Source organism: Rana temporaria, chromosome 6, assembly GCF_905171775.1.
Source record: "Rana temporaria chromosome 6, aRanTem1.1, whole genome shotgun sequence".
Taxonomy (NCBI): domain Eukaryota; kingdom Metazoa; phylum Chordata; class Amphibia; order Anura; family Ranidae; genus Rana; species Rana temporaria.
In genome coordinates, this window is record NC_053494.1 from 142,551,546 (window position 1) to 142,579,323 (window position 27,778).

Genomic DNA, 27,778 nt, shown 5'->3' on the forward strand with positions numbered 1-27,778 from the left:
AACTATGGTCAAACTCTGAAAGCACATATGTGATGTAGGCCCAATGTTTCTCAACTCCAGTTCTTAAAGAGGAGTTCCACCCAAATTTGGAACTTCCTCTTAACCCACTCCTCTCCCCCTTACATGCCACATTTGGCATGTAATTTTTTTGGGGGGGGAGTGGGGGCTTCAGCACGAGTGGGACTTCCTGTCCCACTTCCTCCTTCCTGTAGGCGACTAAGCTTAGTCGCCTTCAGGAAGTGGCTGCTGTAGGCGATCGCCTAGGACACGTCACAGGTCCTAGGCGATCTCCTGGCCAATTACAGGGCGCGGCGCCGGGCCGCGCCGCTCGCGCATGCGCAGTGCCGCTCGCGCTCGCGCATGCGCAGTGGGTGCCCGGCCGTGAAGCCGAAAGCTGTCACGGCCGGGTGCCCACACTGAAGATGAAGACGCCGGCCGGGGAGGGGGGGAGAGGAGCGGAGCCCCGGCCGGCGCGTCGCTGGAGCGCTGGAGCAGGTAAGTGCCTGTTTATTAAAAGCCAGCAGCTACACTTGTTGTTGTTGCTGCTGACTTTTAATAAACATACAAATGGCTGGAACTCCCCTTTAAGTACCCCCAAAAGGTCATGTTTGCAGGCTTTCCATTATATTGCACAGGTAATTTGATCAGTTTCACTGCCTTAGTAATTACCACAGCTGTTTCCGCTGAGGGAAATCCTGAAAACATGACCTGTTGGGGGTACTTGAAGACTTGAGTTGAGAAACATTGATGTAGGCTATCCATACCTGTATAACCAGGCTTTTTTTAGGAGTACACCAGAAACATTTATGTACTTATCACTTGATCTCTCAAGTAAAACTATTGGATAGGCTCTGTCTTTCAGTGAAATTGCCGTAATGTCGTTACCCCTGCTGCTGCTGTAGCTGCTTATATGCTGGATGCCAGTAACTCTGCAGTGAACTGCCATGCCCAGCTCCACTCACTGCTCTTTAGATTGACAGCATGCTGCTTGAACTGTAGGAGCTTAGGGAAAGGATATAAAACCCTTGTTTAAGTAATTCCCACCTCCTCCAGTGCCGTCTGAGTGCAAGAAAAATGTAGCTTCCCAGCTGCATTTACCATTTGTATCATCATCCATGCCACTCTATCACATGATCATAGTAGTTTGGAAGTAAAGTCTGTGGTATAAACCCTTTATAGATAGCATAGATATGTGGGGCATTCTAAGCAATAACACAGGCACTGCTGATAAAGGAAACCTGCCATGAGTGATGCATTGAGGCACCCATAGCTGTATTTTCCTGCTAACCCCCCCCCCCCCCAACTCCCCTGCTTCAGTATTTTGAATCACCGACACTGACTACAAATAAGGACTTACCACTTTCTTTGACTTTTCTGATATGCAGACTTGTTTAAGTTTAGTGACTCAGAACTATTGATGCTAATGATCATCATGACAGGTGGATCACTAGAATTTCAGAAAGGGTCAGCAATAGCAGCCCACATGTTTTATTTTGTTACAGTATATTTTAAAGCTTTTTCTGATGGCATATCTCTATAATTGAAAACACTAAATAATGCATGAAGTAAATATTGAATTATGCCGGAGGAAATGTTATTGCCTTTGAACATGTTCATTTAATTACAGGAAAGCTACATTTATCTCTGAAGTTAGTTTATCTAAAACTTTTTTTTTTTTACTGAGTAGGGCATGTTTTAAACAGTGTTTTTTTCCCATTCATGTCAAATTGTGGTTATTTACACTACCTTAACCTCCTGTTCTGTAAATAAAACCGAAAATGAGCGAAAATCTCTCCAAGGTGAGGGAAATTTCATTGTAGACCAGTGTAACCAGTTTAATTTTCCACATTAGAAAATTTCCCGGCTGTTCCTGTTTTCCCTCACTTTCAGAACCACGGACACAGGCAGTAATAAAAAAAAGTTTGTCTTTAAATAAATCCATGCAGTACACAAGAGTTCTTATGCTCACAAAAGGTATTCTCCAAGACAGCCACAATTAATTTACCTAGCTATGTGGATTATGTAATTTTTAAAACTGGAAAAATTTGACGGTGTCTCTACGAGAGTTGATTTAGCAGACCTGTAATAGTTGGAGTTGTACATGAAGTTTTCTCACCAGGGTTCACTCCTGGGAGACACTATATAGAATCCACTTGTGCAGGCTATCTTACACAGCTTTGCTGTTTTTTTGTGATCCCTCCAGGCTTCTCGTTAGTAGAATAAGTAAATGCTCCTCTAATGTCGTCACCACCCGGAGCATGCTGGGACTGTGACGTCATAAGAGGCCTATATAAATCGCCGTGCACCGCACACCCGGCATTACAGTGGAAGGGAGCGTCGAGTCAACATCGAAGAGGAAGAGAAGAAGGCGACGCAGAAGACCAGGCCCCTGCTGGTGCCCAGCAGAAAAAGAACCACAGAGTGGGAGAAGAGAGTGGAGAAGTCGGAAGACCTCCCCGAAGTCGGAAGAAGACCCCCGAAGTCGGAAGAAGGGAGAAGACCGGGCCCCTGCTGGTAAAAGAGCTGAAAGGAGACAGCGGTGGTGCCCGGCAGAAGGGAGAAGTCGGAAGACCCCCGAAGCCGGAAAAAGACCCCCTGAGCTGCCTAATAAACTACTTTAAAAATCTGTGTAGTGTTTTTATATTGACATTTTCTTCCACCAGGTGAATGGGTAGGGGTACGATGTACCCCATACTCATTCACATAGGGTGGGGGACTGGGATCTGGGGGCCCCCTTTTTAAAGGGGGCTCCCAGAATCTGATAAGCCCCCAGCCCACAAACCCAGACAACCAACGGCCTGGTACAGTTCAGGAGTGGGGGGCGCTCGCCCGTCCCCACTCCCTTTCCTGACTGGCCGGTATGCTTGCTCGGATAAGGGTCTGGTATGTATTTGGGGGGGACCCCCACGCCGTTTTTTTTGACGTAGGGGGTTCCCTTTGAAATCCATACCAGACCTTAGGTCCTGGTATGCTCCTGGAGGGGAACCCATGCCGGGTTTTTATTTAAAATTTGGCATGGAGTTCCCCTGTGGGAGGGAGGGGCTTGCCTTGGAACAGGTTCACACTGGGGCGACTTACTGTAAAGTTGCCTCACTGTAAACGGGGATCTGACTTGGAGGCAACTTCCATTGAAATCTATGGGTACAAGTCGGCTTGAAGTAGTACAGGAACCTTTTTTTCAAGTCAGAGCGACTGCAGTAGTGTACATTAAGACGGCTCCATTCACTTACATTCGGATGCCAGGTTGCCCCTGTGTGAACCGGCTCTTGGCCTATCTATCCAATAGTAGATGTGCGATTAGCAGTAAAACAGGGCTCAGCTGCTTGAAAATTTGAGTCATGCATTCCTTCCCTTTGACAAATAGACCTTGTAAATGGAGCCAACGCAGCTTATTACTGCTATATTTGATTGAAAGGGCACAGAGATGTAGAGTCTTTAGAAATCTCCGCCATAACAATGACATTTTTTTTTTTTTTTAAAGTCTTAACATGTTTTAGAGTGGACCACCATAAACTGCTCCGTCTTCTGCATCTGACAACACCTCTCATTGGTCAGCCACTGATGGGTGTAATTCCTATACATGTGCATGGGAGTTATATCATCCTGGCATCTGGCCCCGTTCTCTTACGAGTGGGCCAGGGGTGTGAACTGCAATGCACATACACATCCAAAATCTCTTTTGCCAAAAAGCTCTACCTTCTACTACAGATGAGCTCCGGCGTGTTCGCACACTCCACGTGCAGAGCCCACCAGGAAGTCGGCACGGCGCTGGTACTAATCACAGGCAAGGAGACATTGTCCCGATGTGTGGCTGCAGAGATCGGGAAATGTCTCCCTGCCTGTGATTAGCGCAGCGCAGTGCAGACTTCCTGGCGGGGTCTGCATGCGGAGTTTGCGAACAAGCTCATCCCTACCTTTTACCAATGTGTTCTGTGATGGAGGGAAAGGGTGGGTTAGTTCTACTTTGTATTCCCCACATTTTACATCCTCTCTAGTACTGAGAATAGCTTTCCCCTAAAGAAGCTAAAGAGAGATCGATATCAACACGTCTAGTTTATTTAGCAAGAGTTAACACATTGTACCTTTTGGGCATCATTTAATCTTGATTGCATCTCTCACAATCCTGAAAGAAACATTGGTGTCTGCTTTATATTCACATTAACAACCAGTGGGCAGTGTAGTGAATCGCAGTGTTCTTGACAAACTTAGTCTGTAAATTACTGATGGGCTGTGGTGGAGTATGTACAGCCTTTATAAAATATTGCCCTTACTTACTAGGGACCTCATCTCTGACTGTCTTTTGAAGATGTTCTGGGGGAATATGGTGGCCATGTTATGTATCCTCTACCCAGGGTGCCAAAAGGAGTCGAGCCTTAGAGCCGGTTCACACTGGGGCGATCCGACTTCCAGGGCGACTTCCAGAGGCGATTCCAACACGACTTGAATGTGAACCACAGGGCGATCTGGGGAGATTTACAACACGGCTTGAAGTCGTCTCCAGGACAGGAGACATTCCAGTGGCCAATAAAACAACAATCGGCTCTGGGAGAGGGAGGGGGAGGGAGGGGTTTGCCTGAGAAATGTATGTCATCTTCCTAGAAAGTAGCTTCAGTTAAGACAGTGATCCGACTTCCGAGGCGACTTCCATTGAAATCAATGGGTACAAATCGCCTACAAGTCGGATTGAAGTAGTACAGGAACCTTTTCTGAAGTCGGATCGCCTTGAGTCGTGTGTATTAACACTGCTCCCATTCACTTCCATTGTTTTTCTCTACAGCACGACTTGGGACGACTTGAGGCGACATGAAGTCGGATCGCAAGTCGCCCCAGTGTGAACCGGCTCTTAAAAGGGCGATAATAGCGAACTTTGCTTGATCCAGTTAAATATTTTTTTGGGGAGTTTTTACTTTTGCGTTCACTGTCTGATCACCCTGCTAATACATAGTAATAAATGATTTCACCAAAAGTTTGTGGACACCTGACAAGTGAGCTTGGTGATGATCCCTTTCCAACCTTGGTTCTTGGTGCTGATCTTCCCTCTACTAGTCTGAATGTGGTGCACAGTGGATTGCAGGGAGCCATTATAAAGGTCAAATCAGTTACAAGCATGTTTAATTGTGTTTTAAAGTTTTGTGTGAGGCCTTAAAGTGGTTGTAAAGTCTCAAGGTTTTTCACCGTAATGCATTAAGATGAAAAACATTCATTGCTACAGCTGCCCCTATACATCGCCTTTTTCTCAATGGAGCTGATCCAATCCAGCGATCAGCATGAGCCCAGCGGCTCCAGCCACTGTCTCTCTCCTCATTGGGCAGATTGAAGGCAGAAGCTATTGGCTTCCACTGCTGTCAATCAAATCCAGTGGCACGGAAGCAGGGACATGGCTGAGTCCCATTGTCTGTGTCAATGGATGCAGCAGCAGGACGCAGGAGCGTGCCCACACAGGTGCTAGGGTTGCCACCTCATCCCTTTAAACCCAAACTCATATTGATTACACAGGTTGTGTGGCTGGCTAACCACTTGCAGACTGCTGGCCGTCATATGACATCCTCGGCTTTGTGGTGGTATATCTAAATGATGCCTGCAGCTACAGGCATCATTCAGATATCGGCATTTTCAGTCAGCGATTTCCTACACCATAAGCATGATCATAGCAGCTGTTCCACCGCTTGATCATTCTTACGGGCAGCGAGAGGGGGCGTCCCCCCTCCTGCCGCCCTCCGGTGCTTCTGCCGACTCACCTGTGCGATCAGTGAGTCGGTGACAGGATCTGCCGGCCCCAGATGTTGATCAACTCACTTGGTACCTTATCTGCATTAAATCAGCCTCAGAACCTGTGTAATTCATGTGTTCGGGTTTAAAGGAATAAGGTGGCAACCCTAACAGGTGCCCCCATGGAAAACGGCTTACTGTGAGGGCACCCGATGAAGGGGCGCTGGCAAGGCACTCCAGAAGAGGAGGAACAGAACTGCTCTGTGCACAACCGTTTCACAGAGTAGGTAAGTATACCATGTTTGTTATTTTTATTAGAATTTTTTTTTTTTTACAACCCCGTTAAAATGTAAAAAAGCAAAAACGTACAAGTTGGCTAAACATGGCTCAATATTTTGTGCAATTCCCATGAATCTACCAAAATTCAAGCCAATGGTGGTACCACACCACCCGGCTTGACAACTTCAGTTGAGTAATCAAAGGAGTAAGTTATCTGAACAGTGACTACAGCCATTTAACTAAAACCATGGTTTGGGCATTCTGACAGCTGAGAGACTGTCAGAATATTATAGCGATCGGTGGAAGATTCAGCCATCCATGTTGTTTAGCATGGGTGGAGGAATCAAGCATTTTTCTCTCATTCAGACCTCATTTGCATAAACCTATATATTATAATTAAAATGTTCAGAGTAGTTAAAGGAAATGTTTTTTTTTTTAAAGAAAAAGAGAAATTTTCTGTTTTAAACACTTTTGTTTTTTTTTTCTGTGGGGAAAAACGGCAACAATAACTCAATGAATGTTTTGTAGTCGTAACATTTCAAAGCACGTTGATATACGAGGATGAAAGCCACAAGGAGTGCATTTAACATTCTCCTTTTCTGCTTCTGATTTACAGTGGTGAATGCACAAGACCCTTTATACAGTACATAAATTACTTTCTTTATAATTACATTATGTTTGATATCCCATTGAGCAAGTTATAGTATAACACATCGAGCTATTTGTAGAATTCTGCTTGAATGTTTTATTCTTAAGAGCTTAAGGTTCATTTCTGCAAATGAAATTCTCAGTCTTGAGTCTTCATTGATGGAATAGGTTTCTGCTGAGGTCCCAAAGAGGAACTGAATGTCACGGACACATACAAAGCAATCTATGTGGAAGCTCAAAAACAATGCTTAATACCATATATTCTTCCAAGTTTGCATTTTACTTGTGAACAATAGGGTACATCTATTTTTCTCCAGACAAATATAAAAATAATCTAACTTTTGTAAATAAAAAATACAAATGATTTCATGTAAATTATGCTACTTGGTTGTAAATTTCAGATTTTAAAATTCCTTAAGAAGTTTCTAATCTATGTGCAACTCCTTACACACCATTTTGAGATTTAAATTAGTGACAGTGCATATAGTGTGTTACTAAACCCACAACGGTAAAATCAGTCTGTATATGCAATATATGCTTGTTATACTCGGGAACCAAAGGGATTAATTCTCCACATTGTGTAAAAAGGCTGTTTGATCCTATCTTCTCTGATCCTCCTCTTCTTCCATTGTCCCCAAACCATCTCCTGATAGCACAGAGCGTTTAGAGTCACTCTGCACATGCTCAGTTTGGTGTTTATTGCTAGAGAGATGTTTTTTTTTTCTTGGGAGGTGTGTGTGATCAGCAAAGGGCCAATCAGCACTGTCCAGGCAGAGGTTTGCGGGTCCTATAAAGCTTTAACCAGACACTGATGGAATTCACAAGACTGCTACATACTGCTGATGAGAAAGGGTATTTAACAGTTTATATTTACACCCCCCCCTTAAAATACCACCGCTGCCAGCCCCCCATCAAGTAATGCAGCTGCCACCCCCCTCAACGTCACTGCTGCCACCCCCCTCAACATCACTGCTGCCACCCCCCTCAACATCACTGCTGCCCCACCACCCTCAAGTGCCACTGCTGCCCCCCCCCCCCTGAAGTACCACTGCTGCCTCCCCTTTTAACATTACAGCTGCCATCCAAGGCCAAGATCATATAGACAAGGTAAAAGTCTTCTATCAAAAAGTCCTTTGTGTCCTGGATAGCTATGTGTGATTTATCTCTTCACCATAGTGAGAAATCTATATGTTTCGGTGACTTAATCCCTTTCTTCCCGTGCCACCTCCGTGCTCTCTGGCCTCTCACCTTAAAGGGGTTGTAAAGGTAAAACATTTTTTTCCTAAATAGCTACCTTTACTTTAGTGTAGTCCTCCTTCACTTACATCATCCTTTAATTTTGCTAGTAAATGTCCTTTTTTTCTTCTGAGAAATCCTCACTTCCTGTTCTTCTGTCTGTAACTCCACACAGTAATGCAAGGCTTTCTTCCTGGTGTGGAGTGTCGTGCTCGCCCCCTCCCTTGGACAACAGGAGAGTCGGGACTCTCTCTACATTGCAGATAGAGAAAGGAGCTGTGTGTTAGTGGGCGTCCTGACTCTCCTGTTTTCCGAAGGAAGGGAGTGAGCACAACACTCCACACCACACATTAATGCAAGGCTTTCTCCCTGGTGTGGAGTGTTGTGCTCACCCCCTCGCTTGGAAAACAGGAGAGTCAGGACGCCCACTAACACACAGCTCCTTTCTCTGTCTGCAACGTAGAGAGCATCCTGACTCTCCTGTTGTCCAAGGAAGGGGGCGAGCACGACACTCCACACCAGGGAGAAAGCCTTGCATTACTGTGTGGAGTTACAGACAGAAGAACAGGAAGTGAGGATTTCTCAGAAGAAATAAGGATATTTTAAAAGCAAAATCAAAGGATGAGGTAAGTTAAGGAGGACTGCACTAAGGTAAAGGAAGCTATTTAGGAAACTTTTTTTTTTTTTTTTTACCTTTTACAACCCCTTTAAATATACTTTAAATCAGCGTGTGTTATCTCTCAGAGATGACGGCATATCATGGATTTGTGAAGGTCCTCTGTTAAATATTTCCGATGCTCTATATGCTGTTATGGAATGCTGGGTCTCTATTATGCCTAAAGATATCCTCTTCCATATGTTACCAAATAGGAATGGGTGAAGGAAGAAGACTCTCGTAGTGCATTATCATTGTATAAAGGGTTTATTAAAAACAAACAGCTAAAAAACTCACATTTAAAAAGCAGATAACTGGCGAAAATCAACGAGGGCCAAACTCGGGGTCACTTCTGGTATTCCTCCATTCGTGCATGGGCATGGGTGATTTTTTAAATTTTTCAAAAGCTACACTTCTCGGTTGAAGAAGTCAAATGCAGTTGCATAGCCCCCAAGTTGCAGAGAACAATAACAAAGGATTGTTTGCGTACTATTAATTTTTTATCTGGTCATACCTTGAATAAATTAGTAATTGGTACATTAATGTCTGGTAAATATGACACTAGTTTTGCTATTTGATTGCAATGTCATAAAACCTAGACTTCCATATTTTTTTTATAATAAATTCAAGTGGGGATGTTAAAGCTTTATTACCGCTCACAGGGTCTTTTTGATCTATATAGTAGAGCAATTATAATGCACACCAGTTAGGCTCTCTCCCAGGGACAATATGTGAAGAATTATGAATGCGCAGTAAGATAATAACAAGCAATTATATCATTAAGAATTTGATGCTACACAGATTAATGCCAAGAAAAGATTATGCATCAAGGTTATTTTATCAGTAGGGATGCAAGGTAATATACCAAATAAAATGCTATCTCTGCAATAGTTTTTTTCCGGAGGCTTTAAAACCTGCAGATGAAGCTGGCCAAAAAAAAAAAAAAAAGTGACAACTCTTATTATCCAACTCGCTTATGGGAAAATGTTCAAACTGATCTGTTTGCTGGAATTATTTACCTGTTAATAGTGAAGGTTAATAAGGTAGATTGGGAAAGAATGCAAATGAAGCTTAAAACAACTGCAGCATTTTGTTGTGATATCTGTTTTAATTAGCTTCTGTAAACTGTAGCTTGTCCATTAACAGCAGTTGTAAAAATCCCAATGCACACATTTGGTAGCACATGTTACCTTCTACTAAATAGAAGCAGCAAAGCAATGTAGCATTGAAACAAGATGAGGTTATCAAGTGCTCTGAGAAAGCAGCAATTGTGGAGGCTCAACCCTTACTCACAGGTGCCAGGCCAATGAGGTATAAAGAACTCTATTGATGCACTCTCCATTAGAAAATGCTAGCTGCCTGGCTGTTTTGTTGACCTAAAAGCTTTAGTGCTTTCTGGGTCACTGACCCAAAACCAGTATATACTATATATTGGGTACTCTGACCTTCCCCAAACTACAGCCATGAAGGCCATAGTCAAAATGTCAGCTAACTCCCAAACATTCCCACTAGCATATTCTAACCTTTTCATGCTCCCACAAAACTCCACTGTGGTGTGAGGTCCAGGAACAGAAAGCCCAGTGTAAGCTCCAAATCGGGTTGTTGGGACATATTTAGGGCTATGGACTCCTTCCCTGCATCCATGTGGCAGTGCTGTGCCATTTATGGGTCTCATACTCGTTTGGGGCACTTGTTGTCTACTTCGCATTGCTATGGGGGCTGAACAGCACCACACAGGAGTGATGAAAGGTGAGTATATACGGTATTGCTGGAGAGGGCAACTTTTTATATATGTAAAGCAAAGGAAAGTTTACTTTAAAGTGGTTCTAAAGGCTCCAATGCATAAAGGTAAAAACACTGTGTGCAGCAGCCCCCCAATAGCTCGATCTTGATCAAGTGAAGTGCATGAGAGTCTCGGCAGTCTAGGGACTCCCTCTGCTCATTGGCTAAGTGAGCAATAGGCACCATTGGCTCCTGCTGCCGTCAATCACAATCAGTGAGCCAATGAGGAGAGAGAGGGGGCAGGGGCAAATCATGGCTCTGTGTGTAAATGAACACACAGAGCCTTGGCTCGGGTGCCCCCCCCCCCCCATAGCCAGCTGCTTGCTGTGGGGGCACTTGGCAGGATGGAGGGGCCAGGAGCACCGTCAGTAGACTTGAGAAAAGGAGGGGTGGGGCTACTCTGTGAAAAACCATTGCACAGAGCAGGTAAGTATGACATGTTCATTATTTAAAAAATAAAATCCGCCTTTACTATCGCCTTAATAGCCCTTATTGCAGAACTGAATTCCGCTGTGTGCAGATGAACTCTCCAAGATGCACATTAGCGCAGATTTACTTTTTCTGTGGGCCCTCCTCCACCAGTGACAGATTGAGTATTCATTCATGGTTCCACCCAATGTTGCCGCCATCTCCCTGCCATGCAGTGTACATTGCTAAAGAAAAAATGGAGAGCGACAACCATTCATCTTTATATTTTAAAGCTCGACCGAGCAAGCTCAACATAGAAGCTGATTGGTTGCCATGTACAGCTGCTCCAGTTTCGATCATTCCCCCCTGCAGTTTACTCACTAGCAGCCTGTCTCTTCTAACTTTCTTCTGTTCTAGTGCTACCGTTTTCACCAGGTTTTTCAGAAATATGACATTTGTGAGGTTGCCTGCATGCTCTCATTGTGGTTCCTACTGTGCCTTCTTTTGCAGGAAACTAATTGCACACGCTGTTACGGTATGTGTGATGAAAGCATTGCTTTAAGTTTTTGCTAGTGTTAATGGGCAAATTCACCTTGCTTTCAGGTGCATTTGACATACATTTGAGGTGTTTCAGAGACCATTCAGAGTTCATCGACATTGACAGGGTGCATTTGACCTCCTTCTGATCTGCATCAACTCAATCTCTTTTTGCATTTCTTCTGATCTGTATAGGTAGAGAAGCATTTCAGGCACGAATAAAAGCCTGTTGAGAAATGTCCTAAGCAAGTTAAAGGAGAAGTACAACCAAAGCTTGCTTGGCTGTCCTTCTCCTGTGGATCACAGCAGTGCAGATCGTTCTGCACTCCTGTGACCCGATTTCAGCAGACAGCGTGCTGAAGCTGATGTCACAAAGCCGGTCCAGCTTTGGAAAATATCGCCATATGGTTGGGATCCGCCCACATGCCTGGACCAGCTCCAGTGAGCACGGGGGGGGGGGGGGGGCAAAGCAGAGAGCCGGTGACTCACAGGCTCTGAGTCATCAGTGGTGTTTGATTGCTCGGTTCTCAGCCTTAGAGCCGGGGGGACAGATGCAGCATCGGACTGATGCTGCATCCACCTAGGTAAGTATGATAAAAAAAGGGAATCCCATACTTTTCTTTTAATGAAGTACCTTAATGTTATTATATTTTTAATATGGTTTAGAAATTGTGTTATTAATTCTGTATATAGCCCTACAGAACAGACAGACGGTGCACAGTCCACACGGGTTTTGCTGCTTAACTGCAGACAGGAAACAGGAAACTTTATTATACAGAGATAAGACAGAGTTTAACCATAGATACAGCTACAAACATATAAATGTTGCCCCCTACTGGCTGATGTAGTTGTTGCACAAATGACATGAACAATGTATTTCAACAGTGGTAGACCTCAGTGTCCATTAAATGGGGCTTTGGTATTTTTACTTATTTAAAGGAGAATACGTATGCTTATCTTTCTGTTTTACAAAGTTTTTGTTTATATTCACTTTTAGGACTCAGAATTCCCTCCTGATACCAGAGTAAATCCTCGTTTGGCTCAGCTGAAGGGGAAAAGTAGCCATCTCCTGAAGACAAATGGGTACAACCTGAGCAACACTCTGAAAGCACATGAACTGGCAGTCAGCAGGTAGGAAAGTTACTTTTTACTGGTATGTCTCCAAATGGACATGTTTGAGCTGGTTATGTATCCATTCCTATGAACAGTTTCATTTAAAAGCATTATTACCTTGGTAAGCATAAAGTCAAGTGAGATAGGCCATACCAACAGAGTAACAGCAATATTTCAGCAATAAGCGGGTGCAACAGTGTACCACCATCTACTTAGAACTCAACTATTGTATTTTATTAGTATTTTCATACCAACTACTTCTATAGCAATAAACATGCGTGAAAAGTGCTAATGGTTATAATGCTTCACTCTTTTTTCAATTTAAAACATCCTGTTTGAACTGTATTTGAAAGGCTTAGGGCAACTGTTCAAGGACATCTGTTTGCTTTTGTCAATGGTTTTAGAGGCACTTTTGATTGATGTGAAACAGTGTTTGAATTTAAAAGGTTAAGCTCACCTTTTACATAAACTGGGCCCATCCAAACATACATTTCTTTATCGTACATCACGGGACACAGAGCCTAGTAATTAGTAAAAAGTGGGTTATATTTCACCTTCAGGTGCTGGACACTGGTGTAATCAATTAGACAGGAAGTTTCCTCTCTATATAACCCCTCCCATACTGGGAGCACCTCAGTTTTTTCGCCAGTGTCTAAGTTGTTGGTCACTGCTCAGCAGTATCCTGCAGCGGGGATAAGGCAAGTGAAGACAATCCTAGGTAAATACCTTAAGGATTGTCTTCCTTGAGTAGCTGCAGGTCTTATCTGTTTTCCGCCACTAGAGGCAGCAAAAAGGGCATACCTGGTGTTTTGCTTACCATGCTCTCCAGGAACGAAAGCTCAGTGTTAGCCGGTCTGTTTAGTGGCTCACTTCCTCCGCTTCAGGCTCTGCCACAGTTATGAGGGGGAGTCCCTCGTAGTCTGGGTCTACGGTGCTCCTTGGGGGATCTCTCTCTCTGCCTCCACCATTTCCCTACGCGTGCACGCTTTTGTAGGCGGAGTGACAATGTGGTTTCCGCTGGCGCACGCACATGTGCTCGCCGACTCATGGTGCAGACACAGGGCGGGCCCTTAAAAAAAGCCCAGACGTCAGAGCTCTGTAAAGCCAGAGGGACACAGCAGCTTGGGGCACGTAAGCTTGGATACAGACTTGCGTAAGACGCCTACTCAGCATCTAACTGTGCAGATTAGCAGGCATTGTTTTTTGCTAAACTAATGCTGGCTATACGAAAATTCGTCCGAAATTCGGTCGTTCAGAAAGATCTTTCGTTTTTCGAACAGTTAATGGGCACAAAATCGAAAATCGTTGGGACGTTTTTTAGCCGAAAAAAATGAAGGACAAGTTTGGAAATTTTCTGCCGAACGAACGATAAATCGGAAGGTTAACGTGTTTCCCGTCCGAACTTTCTGCACTAGGTATATGTAAAAAAAAGAACCAATTTTTTTTTTATTTATGTTCACTGAACGATTTATCGGTCATTACATGATGGCACTATCGTTTGCGCTCACGACCGAACGTTCGTTTTTCGAAAGTTCGTTCGGACGATTTTTCGTGGAGTGTATGGCCAGCATAAGTTCAGCTGTTGATGCACCTGTGTTAAGTTCCTCTGCTTTTAGCTTAAGACTTTTGTCTCCTTGTTGAAAAGGTTCAGGGGCAGGAATATAAAAGGGCACCAGGGTATCGCCACCTGAATCTGGTGGCCCTTATCATGCTTGCATGATGCCATCCTCCCCTGTATAGACTTGAGGCAGCCCACAGGTTGAGCCACCAGCCCTGTCAGGCATTGCATTGCAGCCTCCCCCAACATTGCAGCCACTCTGCATATGTTTGTTTGTACGTTTTTTGCATTGCATTTGTTGGTCTATAAGAGGTTAATTGCTATATTCGCAGCATCCTCACAAGAAGCAGAAACCGGGGTGTGCCCCTTTCCCTGCTCTAAATCCTCAAACAAAAGGATTAAAAGACCTGAGGATGAAGGTTCACTGTCAGAGGATAGGGAACAGGTGCAGCCTAACAAGGAGGAGCTATGAGAAGCTTCACAAGTTCTGGATTTGCAACTGCAGTCTTTTTCAGAGATTCATACTGCATAGAACTTACCCTCAGCCTAGACGGACAAAAGCCCCTGTCTCGACGCACGTCGGAGGGAGGAACCACCCGCGCTACGGATCCGACAGCGCATCGGGAGATGGGAGGACAGAGACCCGGAGGAGGCCCAGCGACAGCGGATGTGCCGCATAGAGGGAGCCCACCGAGTGGATAGCCCACCCACCCCGAGGAGTCCACCTGCCATCACCGCTCTCCGGCAGTAGCCCGCCGCCCGCCGCACCCCGCCTTTCCACCATGAGACCGCTGGTAAGGTAAGGTACGGAGGAAGAGCAGGGAAGCCCCCCTTCATGGTGTGGGGCAGTCCCCCTCTCCCTGCCGTACACAGCGACCACAGCTGATCACAGCTGTTCAGTGCAGGACACAGTGGTGTGAGCAGTACGCAGCAACCAGGTAACATTCTAGACTTCACTTGCAGTGGCGTTTTTTTTTTCTTTTTCCTATTCCTGATGTTCCTCCTCCTCATGTGTTGGTTGCTCTGTCTTGTGCCCACCGGGGTTCCGGGGTCCCGGATATAGGATATATGAACCGCACTAGGCAAGGAGAGTAACCTATGACCCACCTTCTTACAGTGGAGACATGGAAGGAGAATTGCCATACAAATCGCATATGTAGACCCTTATAGGTTAGCTACAAAAGCGCATGGAGGGAACTATTTAAAGGGAGCCCACGTGCAACTTGGTAATCACACTAATTTCAGAGGGCCACTTATTGCCGATGATGTTCGCACTTTCTTTTCGTAATTGAATGTTCACGTACTCTCAGTGGAAGCAAAGCCTTCTTGGGTGGGCTGTCCCTCACACTGCGGGCACGTACCCTGGCGGACTAGTAGAAAAGCAGTTGACACTGCGCCTGTCTCTTGGAATCAGCAGGGACATGCTTTAACTTACTACATGTGCAATTACCTGTATTGTATCAATGCAACCAGGAGCTGACGGTCTCACATTCTGCGGACACTTACCTTGGCGGACTTGTAAAAAAAACAGCAGACTCCGCTTGTGCCTCTTTAACTCAACCCGTACATGCTCTACTTCACTTTTTGTGCCCACAGTGGCTCGGAATTAATGTATTCATGAGTAGACGGTCTTACACACTGCGGTTACCTACCTTGTTGGTCTAGCAGAAAGTTACAGACCCTGCGTCTGATCCCACAAACGAGTCTGTCTCACACACCGCGGATACTTAACCTGGCGGCGAACCTGAAAAGCGCTAGATCTTGCTCTTGACCCTACAAATCTTAGCTAAAAACCCAGGTAGGGACAAGCCCCGAACCTACGGGAGTCACCAGAAGTGCCCTCCTGGGCGGTTTAAGGAAAAGGGAGAGAAAAAAGAGGGAAACCTCACTTATGGAGGAAGGGGAGGGAGAGGGGGAGTGCAGTCCTCCTTCCCCCCTTCAAACTGGGAAAACGTATTAGAGCGATAAAAAAACACAATATGAACAGATCAACAAGGGGCGCCGCCCCTAAAATCCCTAAAGACACTGCCACTACTAGCACAATTAGACACTACATGACGCCAGAAGGCAGTGCGAAGAGCCCAGGCTTGGTTAAAAAAACAGAAAAAACGGGGACAAATAAAAAGGGAATAGGGGGGGCGGAAACCCCGAGTGCGGACACGTCAGTCGAACTCGAACATGTAACAGCCCAAATGGAAGACCTTAGCTCGGATTCTCATATTCCCTCTAAGGGGGAAATGGACATTATGCTCAGGAGACTGGAGAATGTAATAAGACAGGAAATTAGCACTCTAAGAACGGACCTATTTCACACGTTAGAACGGGTGGAGGAAGCCGAGAAAAAGATAGGAAAACAGGACCTTGCAATTAAGGAGTTAAACAACCAACATCTAATTATGAAACAAAATCAGAGGCTGTTGCAATATCGACTCGAAGATTATGAGAACCGTAATAGAAGGAAAAATTTAAGGCTTAGATCGGTTAAGGAAGTGAAGGGTGAAGACCTGAGGAAAATTCTCAACGACTTGTTCCTCCCCCTCCTAAACAACGGGAGGGAAGGCCCCTTAAAAATAGAACGAGCACATCGAGTGGGAAAGTCCAGGGAGGGAGGAAGCAAGTGGGATAGGGATATAATCGTCAGGTTCAGGCACTTTGAAGACAAAAATGAAATATGGCAGAAACTGAGAAGAAAACCCCCCTTATTATTTGAGGGGAATGAGATTCAGATCTACACAGACTTGGCCTGGGAAACCCTGTCTAGAAGAAGGCAATTAAAACCTTTATTGGAACAGATGCGGAAATCTAACATTACCTATCAATGGGGGTTCCCAGCCTGCCTGATAGGATACAAAGAAGGAGTGTCAGCTAAACTAACATTTCCGGAAGACCTGGGGGAGTTCTGTCATAAACTGGACATTCCGGTGATTGAATTACCGGGATGGGTGGAATAGCGATTAGATAATAGTTACCCCCAGAGGGGGCCTTTAGAAACGGGCTAGAGAGACGGGCGAGGAGGGGGGACGGAGGGCGAGTGATTGGAGAGGGTAACAAGGTGGCGCGGATCTGTATCCCCACACACATAAGATCGAGCCACCGGGAAATTCCGGGGACAGCGTGTGGGAGGGGCGTAGGGGGTCTCACCTCATCCAAAAGAACCAACGGGAAAGGGGTATCGTGGATCCCTACGGTTCAGAGGCGATGTACTGGCCTAGGCAAGGGGAGGGAAGGGGGAGATGGGGGGGTGGGTTTGGAGGGGGAGAGAACACTCCCCCCCCCAAAATAGGGTGGGAAACGGGATTATGGCTCCCAAGGGATCTCTTAGAATGTTCAGCACGCATATGGAAACGACCAAGCAATAGGAAATGACAGAAGTTAAATTTTTATCCTATAACGTAAAGGGATTAAATTCAACGGTCAAAAGACTTAAAGTTCTGGGCGAGATTGAAAAACTTAGAGCGGATGTGGTATATATCCAGGAAACCCATTTGACTTTAGACGCAAATATCAAGCTATATTCCCCGGCATATCCCACGTGGTTCTACGGCGACTCTATCTCAAAACGAGCAAGAGGTGTGGCTATAGGGTTTACAAGAGGGCTAGGATTTACGCTTGAGGCGAGGTTAACAGACCCAGAGGGGAGATTTCTATTCCTCAAAATAAAGCTAGATAATATCACATATACACTAGCTAATATATATGCTCCAAACTTACACCCAATCCAATACTTAAGCAAAATTCTGGGCAAATTGAATATTTTCGCCGAAGGACATATAATCCTGATGGGGGATCTAAATTTTGTTCTCAATCCCACGGAAGACAGTACGTCCCGTGGGAGGGTGACAAAAATAGAGCAACTACAGAGAATTAAACTTAAGTTACATGAACGTCAACTAGTAGACGTGTGGCGGATTTTCCATCCAAACGAACACGATTACACATTTTTCTCCCCCCCCCACGGAACGTACTCTAGAATAGACTACATCTTAGTGGATCACGGGTTACTTGACTCTATTAGAGATACAGAAATTGGAAATATGACGGTGTCAGATCACGCTCCAATAACAATGAAAATCTTATTATCTACACAAAAGAAACAGCGGCCGTTATGGCGACTCGACGATAGCTTGATCCGAGACGAAGAAGGGGCAAGAAGGGTAGAGGTTGAACTGGAAAAATTCTTTCTCATTAATGACACAGTAGGGATTTCCAGCGCTACCTTGTGGGAGACGCATAAAGCATATATAAGGGGAATACTAATCGCGGTGGGAGCTAAAAAAAAAGCAGAAAGGAATAGAAAAACCATTGCCCTCATGAAAGAGATAGAGACCCTTGAATGCAAACATAAAGAGCAAAGACTAAAAGAGACCTATCAGAACTTAACCTTGAAAAGAGTGGCACTTAAGGAAATTATGGAACAGGAAGTGAGGTATAAACTAAACTGCATCTCTAAGGAGAGGTACATATGGGGAAATAAACCAAGTAAGCTTTTAGCCAAAATGGCCCAAAAAAATAAAACTAGGAACTACATTGAAAAAATTAAAGGGAAAAACGGGAATCTGGTGTACGCAACCGGGGAAATCGCGGATAGCTTTAAAAAATATTATGAGGACCTATACACAATAAAACAGTCTGGCTGGCAGAAAGGGGAAAGGGAAGAAGAGACCAGAGACTTTCTTGTTAAGGCGGACCTCCCCAGATTAGATGAGATGGAAAGTTTAAACATGGACCGCCCCATAACGGAGGCTGAAATTAAAACAGCCTTAAACTCTATTCCGGGCGGTAAGAGCCCGGGCCCGGACGGGTTCTCTACCATGTATTATAAAAAATTTAGTAAGATATTGATTCCAAGGCTGTGCAAATACTTTAACGGGTTAGGATTGGAATTCGAAACCAGCAGGGAAGCTACAGCGGCCGTGATTACGACAATTTTAAAAGAGGGGAAAGACAGCTCTCTCTGTTCAGGGTACAGACCGATCTCTCTGTTAAATACAGACCTCAAGCTGTTTGCCAAAATTCTGGCGGGACGCTTGAAGGGGGTTATGCACTCATTGGTGCACCCGGACCAGGTGGGTTTTGTCCCCAACAGAGAGGGCAAAGACAATAGCCTTAGGGCAATCCTCTTGATACAGACCATCAGGCAAAATGAGACCCCCGGTCTGCTCCTGTCAGTTGATGCTGAAAAAGCCTTTGACAGGGTAGATTGGGGGCTCATGATGGAAACCCTCACTGCAATGGGGATAGGAGGCAGGATGTCCCGTTGGATTAAAACACTTTACATCCATCCCACTGCAAAAATTAAAATAAACGGTACACTTTCGGAATCATTTGAGATGAAAAATGGGACTAGGCAGGGGTGCCCTCTATCCCCTCTTCTTTTCATTTTGTCATTGGAGCCATTATTGGCTACTATCCGTAAGGATTCTGATATCAACGGAGTAAGAGTAGACGGGGAGGAACATAAATTATCGGCTTTTGCCGATGATATACTATTTTATGTAACCAATCCGGTCAAATCCATCCCAAAGCTCTCAAAAGTATTGAAACAGTACGGTGCCATCGCTAACTTTAAAATCAACGTTACCAAATCAGAAATCTTGAACATCAATTTAAATAAAAAAGAGATAGGATCAGTAAAGGAAGTTTGCGCATACCCTTGGACTAAAGAACTAAAGTATTTAGGTATTAAACTTGCAAATACAGCACAGAAGATGTATAAAATAAACTATGTCCCCTTATTAAACGAAATCAAGAACGAACTAAAAAAAACAGTAAACAAACCAATCTCATGGATAGGGCGCATTAATATGTTGAAGATGGTGGTAGTCCCTAAAATTCTTTATACATTTCTATTGGTCCCAATCGCCCTCCCACAGCAGTTTCTGAGTATCCTTAACACCCTGTTGCTAAACTATGTTTGGAAAAATAGGAAGCATAGAATATCCCTTTCTATATTAAAACAGGGAAAGATGCAGGGCGGGCTGGCGGCTCCGGATATCAAAAGCTATTATAAAGCGGCGGTTCTATCTCGGGCGGTCGAATGGGCCCGGAACAGATCAGATAAAAGATGGGTACAAATCGAGAAAGCGTCAACTAGCAAATACTTGAACAATATGATATGGATCCCTGCACAATATAGAGCATTAGAGCACAAAACACAGGACATCACACGACTCACTTTAAGAATGTGGGATAGAACCCAGGCACAATTGGAGGGGAAATTTAATTCCCCCCTAATGAATTTAAAAGAAAATCCGTACTTTGCACCGGGGGAAAATAAAATTGGAGGGAACTGGATTAGGGAAGACACTGTGCACTTAGGAGATATTATTGAAAATGGTGACATAATGACCTATGGAGATTTGAAAGCCAAAATGGATTATTGGAATCTTGATAGGTGGCATTACGCCCAATTACACCACTTTGTGCAGCACCTCCCCCGCCCATTACGGACGGAGGCGGAGCTGACCCCACTTGAGAGGATTTGTAAATCGAAGAATTCAAAAGGCACAATCACTAAACTTTATGGGATATTGGTTAAGATAGGTTTTCGGGGAGAAGCACCTTTCATAGAGAAATGGGAAAGACAGTTAGGAAGCACTAGAGGGACAAATTCTTTTCAGAGGATCACTCATCTAACCCACTTTTCCGCAATAGATGTTCGCACTGCCGAGGCAAATTATAAGTGCCTATCAGGGTGGTACATAACCCCAGACAAAGCCAATAAATTTAAAGCAAACCAGTCCGCGGAGTGTTGGAGGGGCTGTTTAGAAATAGGCACAATGGCCCACCTATGGTGGCTATGCCCAAAAATTCAAAACTATTGGGACACAATATTGAGCCAAATTAAGGTTATAACGGGGGAGGAGATAAAGAAAGACCCCTGGGCCGTGCTCTTTCACGGCAGTTCGGAAGGGGTAAAAAAATATAAACAGTCGTTACTTCCCCATCTGTTAAACGCAGCCAAGAAACGTATTCCTAAAAAGTGGCAGGAGAAGGAATGCCCACACGTCTGGAATTGGATAGACGAAGTGGAGGAAACGTACAGGTTAGAAGAACTAAAGGACAGCTACCTGGAAAGGAATAGTGATTACAGGAAGAAATGGGCAAAATGGAAGGAATACAAAAAAACATGGAGCTACGCGGAGAGGGTCAGGGTTTGTTAGGAACTAGAAACGTAAAAGGGGGCGGCAATCCGCTAGCACCTCCTCACTTGCATCTATCCGAGGTTCTATCCGGACCGCTCTCAGAGCGTTGCGAAAATATAGCTTCCTTTGCTGAACTGGCTAGGAGACACTTCAAAGGGGAACAGGAGGAGATCCCTGGGAGCCATTAGGGGAGGGTGGGGAGGGTAAAAAAAAAAAAAAAAAAAAAAAAAAAAGCCCCTGTCTCCTCCTTGGGGTTTAAAAAAAATAATAAACAAATTCCTATAGGTTGCTAGAAAAACCTCCACATCCTCGTGCAGGCTTCAGGCTAACCAAACACACAACTGTGAGATGCACAGTTGCTGGTGCACATTGCTAACGCACAACAGCTATATCGCATGATTGCGGAAACACACGTCCGTAGAGGATAACTTCCTCTTTACCAGTCCGCATGTTTGCATAACATACATGAGTTTGGAATATTCAAAATGCATGTGGGGTAAAAACAAGTAATTGTTTATCACATAAAGATACATGTTTCTGTTTATATGGGTTTACTTGTTTTTTACATAGTCGCATGAGGATGCTTGGTCGCATTAAAGTGCTTAAGTTGCACGGAGAGGTTTATTTGCACTAAACTCGCATATAAATGCTTGAGTGCATAAAGATGCTGGGTCACACATGGTTGCCTGATCACACGAGTTCTTGATTACCCAAGGATACTTGATCACACAGAGAGGCTTGTTTTCACAGAAATGCCTAAAGTCACATAAAAATGCTTGAGTGCATAAAGATGCTGGATCGCACATGGGTGCTTGATCACACAAGAGTCCTTGGTCACACAAGGGTACTTTTCCCCGCACAGTAGTGCTTAAAATGCATAAGATGTTTGATCGCATGAAAAATGCTGAATCGCATAAGGATGCATAATTGCTTAAGGTTGCATGTTTGCCTAGATTTTGCATGGTTGTATAATGAGGCATGATAATTTAAGTTTCCTTAACCACTTGCTTACTGGGCACATATACCTCCTTCCTGCCCAGACGAAATTTCAGCTTTCGGCACTGTCACGCTTTGATTGACAATTGCGCGGTCGTGCGACGTGGCTCCCAAACAAAATTAATGTCCTTTTTTTCCCCACAAATAGAGCTTTCTTTTGGTGGTATTTGATCACCTGTGGGGTTTTTATTTTTTGCGCTATAAACAAAAATAGAGCGACAATTTTGAAAAAAACTTAATACTTTTTACTTTTTGCTATAATAAATATCCCATTAAAAAAAAAAAAGTTTAGTCCGATACGTATTCTTCTACATATTTTTGGTAAAAAAAATCGCAATACGCGTATAGTGATTGCTTTGCGCAAGCGTTATAAAATAGGGGATAGAATTATTATAATATTTTTTTACTATTATTTTTTTTTTTACTAGTAATGGCGGCGGTCTGCGATTTTTGTCACGACTGCGATATTTCGGGCGGACACTTTTGACACTTTTTTGGGACCATTCAAATTTATACAGCGAACAGTGCTATAAAAATGCACTGGTTACTGTATAAATGTGACTGGCAGGGAAGGGGTTAACAGAGGGCATCAAGGGTTTAAATATGTACCCTGGGAGTGATTCTTACTGTGGGGGGAGGGGACCGACTGGGGGAGGTGACCGATGGTTGTCCCTATGTAAAAGGGACACACCATTGGTCTCCTCTCCCTAACAGGACGTGGAGCTCTATGTTTACACACAGAGCTCCACGTCCCTGGCTCTGTGACTGCCGATCGCGGGTGCCTGGCGGACATCGCGGCCGCCAGGCACACGCATCGGCACCTGTGTTGCGCGGCGGGCGCCCCCCAGTGACGCGCGGCCGGAGGCCGTATATTGACGGCCTCCCGGGTGACCAGAGCCACCTTGCAGCCGTAAATAGTCGGCCGCAGGATGGCAAGTGGTTAATTATACAGGATTCCTTGTGTTTACATAGGAATACGTGTCTGCATGGGTACACATTGCGCAATGTTGCATAACACGCTCATAAACGCTGCTTGCTTGCAAGTATGCGTGTATACAGCGCGCCCTTTTTTATGTTTTGCCTAAAACATATTTGTATGAATTCATGCTTCCATGCTTCCATGAACACACGCTTCCATAGAGGCATATGGCTTTAACACTTGCCACATACACATGGGGAGCCATTTGCATATGTGTTTATTTACATGAGACTGCAGAGGTTTTCTGCGTTTCGCAGGGGAACAGCACTGTCTCCAGTTAGTGCCCCTTGGGTTAGCCACCGTGCCCGGGTTAACAGGGTGCTAGGACCCGCCTCTAGCAGGTCTAAAGGCCCAGGGTATAGCAGTAATGGCATACCAAGGGAAACTCCTGCTGATGGATCAGTCAGTAGCATGGCTGGACCTAAGGGTGTCCAGCATGGTCAAGTATTTGGAAATCCTGAGTTAGAATCCCAGTCTAAAGGTACATTCTTTCGTTTGGTAAGAAGCTTGGAATGTTTGGAGAGTTTTTTGGCCTCGGACAAGATCATTGTTATGAGAAAGCTGGTCTATGTGGTCAAGGCAAGGAACAGTCCCTTACATTTTCCTTTTGCTTAAGGTGCTAGGGAAGATGGTGGCTTCATTCAAAGCCGTTCCCTATGCTCAGTTTCATTCAAGGCTGTTATAAATATTATTCTGTCGGCCTGGAACGAGTGGATCCTAACCTAGCATTATCCAAAGAGTCTGGTCCTGGGGATATGCTGGAATTTCAGTTGATGGTTCTTAACCAAAAGATTGTCAGAAAGGAAGATCATTCATTCCGTTACCTGGGAGGTGGCGGCTACGAAAGCTGGCCTCTAGGGATGAAGGCCAGGTCCGCATTCTAGGGCTACTGATGGAGCATCTGGTTTAAGGGCCTGGACGTTTAGGTTGCAGGATTGTTCTGTCATAGTACAATCCGACAATGCCACACTAGTGATTTACTTTGTTTACCAAGGAGGCACTAGAAGTCACACAGCCAGAGTGAAGTAAGCCATGTTCTGGCTTGGGCAGAGGAGCCTTGTGCCTTGCCTATTGACAATTGTCATTTCATGGAATGCAGAATTGGCAGGTGATTCTCTGGAGCCGTCAAAAATTGTTCCCGGGAGAATGACCTTTACTCCCCGACTTTTTTTCTGACCAAATGCCAGAGAAAGGGTACCCTGTACATAAAATGTATTGGCGTCCAGGTTCAACAAGATATTGAACAGCTTTGTGTCAAGGACAAAGGATCCACTCGCATGCGGGACAGATGCGTTAGTGATCCTGTGGGACCAGTTGTCACTGGTTTATGCATTCTCTCCCCCCAGTGCCGTGACTTTCGTGGCTTCTATGCAACATCAGAGGAGAACGGAAGCTGGCCTAATTGCTCCGGCATAACCCAGATGACCTTACTGTGCAGGATTAGTAAGGGTGGTAGTAGAGGACTCGGGGTCCCTTACATCTTGTCCAAGCCTACTTCGCAAGGGGGTTTTACATCCTGTCTTGCAAACATGGGAATTAATAGTCTGGCTGTTATAGCCCGCATTCCTGAGGATCAGGGCTTTCAGAATCAGCGGCAATTACCTCGATTCATACAGGAGAGCTGGCCTCCAGGACCATGTATCATAGGATCTGGAAGTCCCATGTTCCTGGTGTGAAACCAAGGAGTGGCATCCTTGGAAGTATGTCATAGGTAAAATTCTTGCCTTCCTACATTAGGAAAGGAGATGGAGCTAGTGTTAAGTTTCATCAAGGATGCGATCTCGGCCTTGTCAGTATTTTCAAAGGTCGCTTGCTTCGCACTCTTTGATCTGAGCCTTTATTCAAGTGGTAACGCGTATAAGTCCGCAGTTAGGTCGCCTTTGTGCTCGGAGGATTGGGTCTAGTTTTGTCGGCTTACAAGGTCAGCACCTTGGGCCAATGCACCATATTTCCCTTCATCCTTCTAACAAGGGAATTGGTGTTCTTGGTTGCGGTAGCCTCCGCAAGAGAGTTTCAGTATTGGCAACTTTCTTTGTATAGAGCCATACTTAATAATTCTTACAAGTAGGGGGGTGTTAAATCCTCACCCAGCCTTATTTCCTAGAAGGATCTAGTTTTCATTTGAAACAAGATATTCTTGCCTTCCTTTTTTCCAGAACCTTGTTCCACGGAAGGAAACGTTATTGTTTTTCTCTCAATATAGATGAGAGCAGTTAAAGATCTATCTGAAGGTTTCAGATATAGGAAACTGACATTTTGTTGTGCTGCCAGAAGACCCTAGAAATGGGCAGGCAGTGTTCAGATCAGCTATTAAAATGGTTACACTCTCTCTCGTTAGAGTAAGAAAAGTCAAGGCCTATCTGAAGCGGCTGCTCAGATACGGAAAACTGACGTGGTTGCGCTACCAGGAGGCCCCAGGAAAGGGCAGGCAGCGTCTAAATCATCTGTTTTCAATGTTGATTCATCAGATTATTATTCGGGCTTGTGGTTTAAAGAGAGGGTTTTCCCCTGTTCCTTTTTGTGTGCACCCTACCAGGATAGTAAGCGCTTTATGCGTGGTGCATTACCAAGCCTTTATGACTCAGCTTTGCAAGGCCGCAACTTGGTCGGTGCTTACATTCACTAATTTCTATCAGGTGAATATAAGACAGCAAGAGGATGCCGCTTTTTGGCACAGTATGCTGCAGGCAGCAGTATAGGTCCTCACGTCTGATGGCGGTCTGCATTATTTGTGTCTCCCTCCCCTCAGTAAGCATTGCTTTGTGATGTCCCACTTAGTAATTGCTAGGCTCTGTGTCCCGTGATGTACAATAAAGAAAATACGATTTTTATAACAGCTTACCTGTAAAATCCTTTTCTTGGAGTACATCACGGAACAGAGCTTCCGCCCCTCTTGTTTGGGGATATTGGGACACTTATTGCTTTGCTACAAAAACTGAGGCGCTCCCATTATGGGAGTGGTTATATAGGGAGGAAACTTCCTGTCTAATTGATTACACCAGTGTCCAGCACCTGAAGGTGGAATATAACCCATTTAGTAATTAATAGGCTCTGTGTCCCGTGATGTACTCCAAGAAAAGGATTTTACAGGTACGCGGTTATAAAAATCCTTTTTTTCTGCACCAGGCTGGGCTTCGTGTTCTTAGGATAGACAAAGAGTGAGCACATAGAACCAGGAAGCAAGCTCTCTTCTGTGATGTTCGGGGAGAGCACTCAATGTCTGCTGTGTCCTAGAAATAATCAGACATGTCAATGAAACATCAGTACATTGCACACAGGTTTGGTAATTACAACAAGCATAATTTGTACAGAGCATTTTAAACTACTGGGGCCCAATGTCTGATTTTTTTTTTTTTTTTTTTTAATTGTAATGCATCACATTGCTTTTTATTTGTTATTCTTACATATATATGCACCCCAAACTAATGGCGAACGATGTTTGATTTGATTTTTATATAAATATTAGCTTATGTTGAGTTAATGTGTGACAGTAGCTATATGCAGACACTAGGTGGCAGTAGAGACACTGCTTATTTTCAGCACTCTTCAAAACCGAAAAGTGTTTTGGTATTTACTGGTCAGTGCACCCATAGCCATCCTGAGAGATATGGATCTTTACACTATAATTGTGCTGGCAGATCTGCAGCACACGCTGCTTCGGCTTTAAATAATTATGCAATTAAGTGCGTGCATTGAGAATACATAAACACATTGTTGTTGAAAGGTGGGTAGATTGCATGACTGTTTAATTATATCATTTTATATCTTTGTTTGTTCTGAGAACATACTGCACATTATTATTTCACATTAGGCTCTATTACACTGAACATCTCAAAACAATAACAGAAATAAATGCACTTGACCATATTCTAAAGTGTTGCTTTACATCATGTATAGTTTGTATAAAAATATTTTATCACCACATTTTTTTTTTAAAGCTATTTATTTTCTTTGCTACCATCATATTTTTCATATTAGAAGACTGGACTAATTTGGGCAGTATAAAGAGACCTCCACTCAAAATTTACATTTTTATTGCTGGTGCTTGTATGCAAAAAAAAAAATTGTGATATACCGGTAATTGTTTTTATCCATCAAGCCCATTTTTCAGCTACAACTCAGTGAAGTTCTTTGCACATGTATGTGTGTGTGTGTGTGTGTGTGTGTGTGTATATATATATGTATGTATGTATATACTGTGTGTGTATATATATATATATGTGTGTGTGTGTGTGTGTGTGTGTGTGTATGTATGTATGTGTATATATATATATATATATATATATATATATATATATATATATATATATATATATATAGTACAGACCAAAAGTTTGGACACACCTTCTCATTCAAAGACTTTTCTTTATTTTCATGACTATGAAAATTGTAGATTCACACTGAAGGCATCAAAACTATGAATTAACACATGTGGAATTATACATAACAAAAAAGTGTGAAACAACTGAAAATATATTTCATATTCTAGGTTCTTCAAAGTAGCCACCTTTTGCAGCAGACACATCTCTAGAACTGTTAAGAGGAGACTGTGTGAATCAGGCCTTCATGGTAGAATATATGCTAGGAAACCACTGCTAAAGAAAGGCAACAAGCAGAAGAGACTTGTTTGGGCTAAATAACACAAGGAATGGACATTAGACCAGTGGAAATCTGTGCTTTGGTCTGATGAGTCCAAACTTGAGATCTTTGGTTCCAACCCCCGTGTCTTTGTG

General features: G+C 44.1%; 1 protein-coding gene across 1 annotated transcript in view; it reads left to right on the top strand.

The window, feature by feature from the left end:
• The window catches only part of SPAG16 (sperm associated antigen 16), a 1,251,920-nt gene that overhangs the window by 242,626 nt on the left and 981,516 nt on the right, over nucleotides 1-27,778 (top strand). Inside the window, exon 10 of the mRNA XM_040357476.1 lies at nucleotides 12,252-12,385. Coding sequence (XP_040213410.1) covers nucleotides 12,252-12,385 — 134 coding nt within the window. The remainder of the gene's footprint in view (nucleotides 1-12,251; nucleotides 12,386-27,778) is intronic.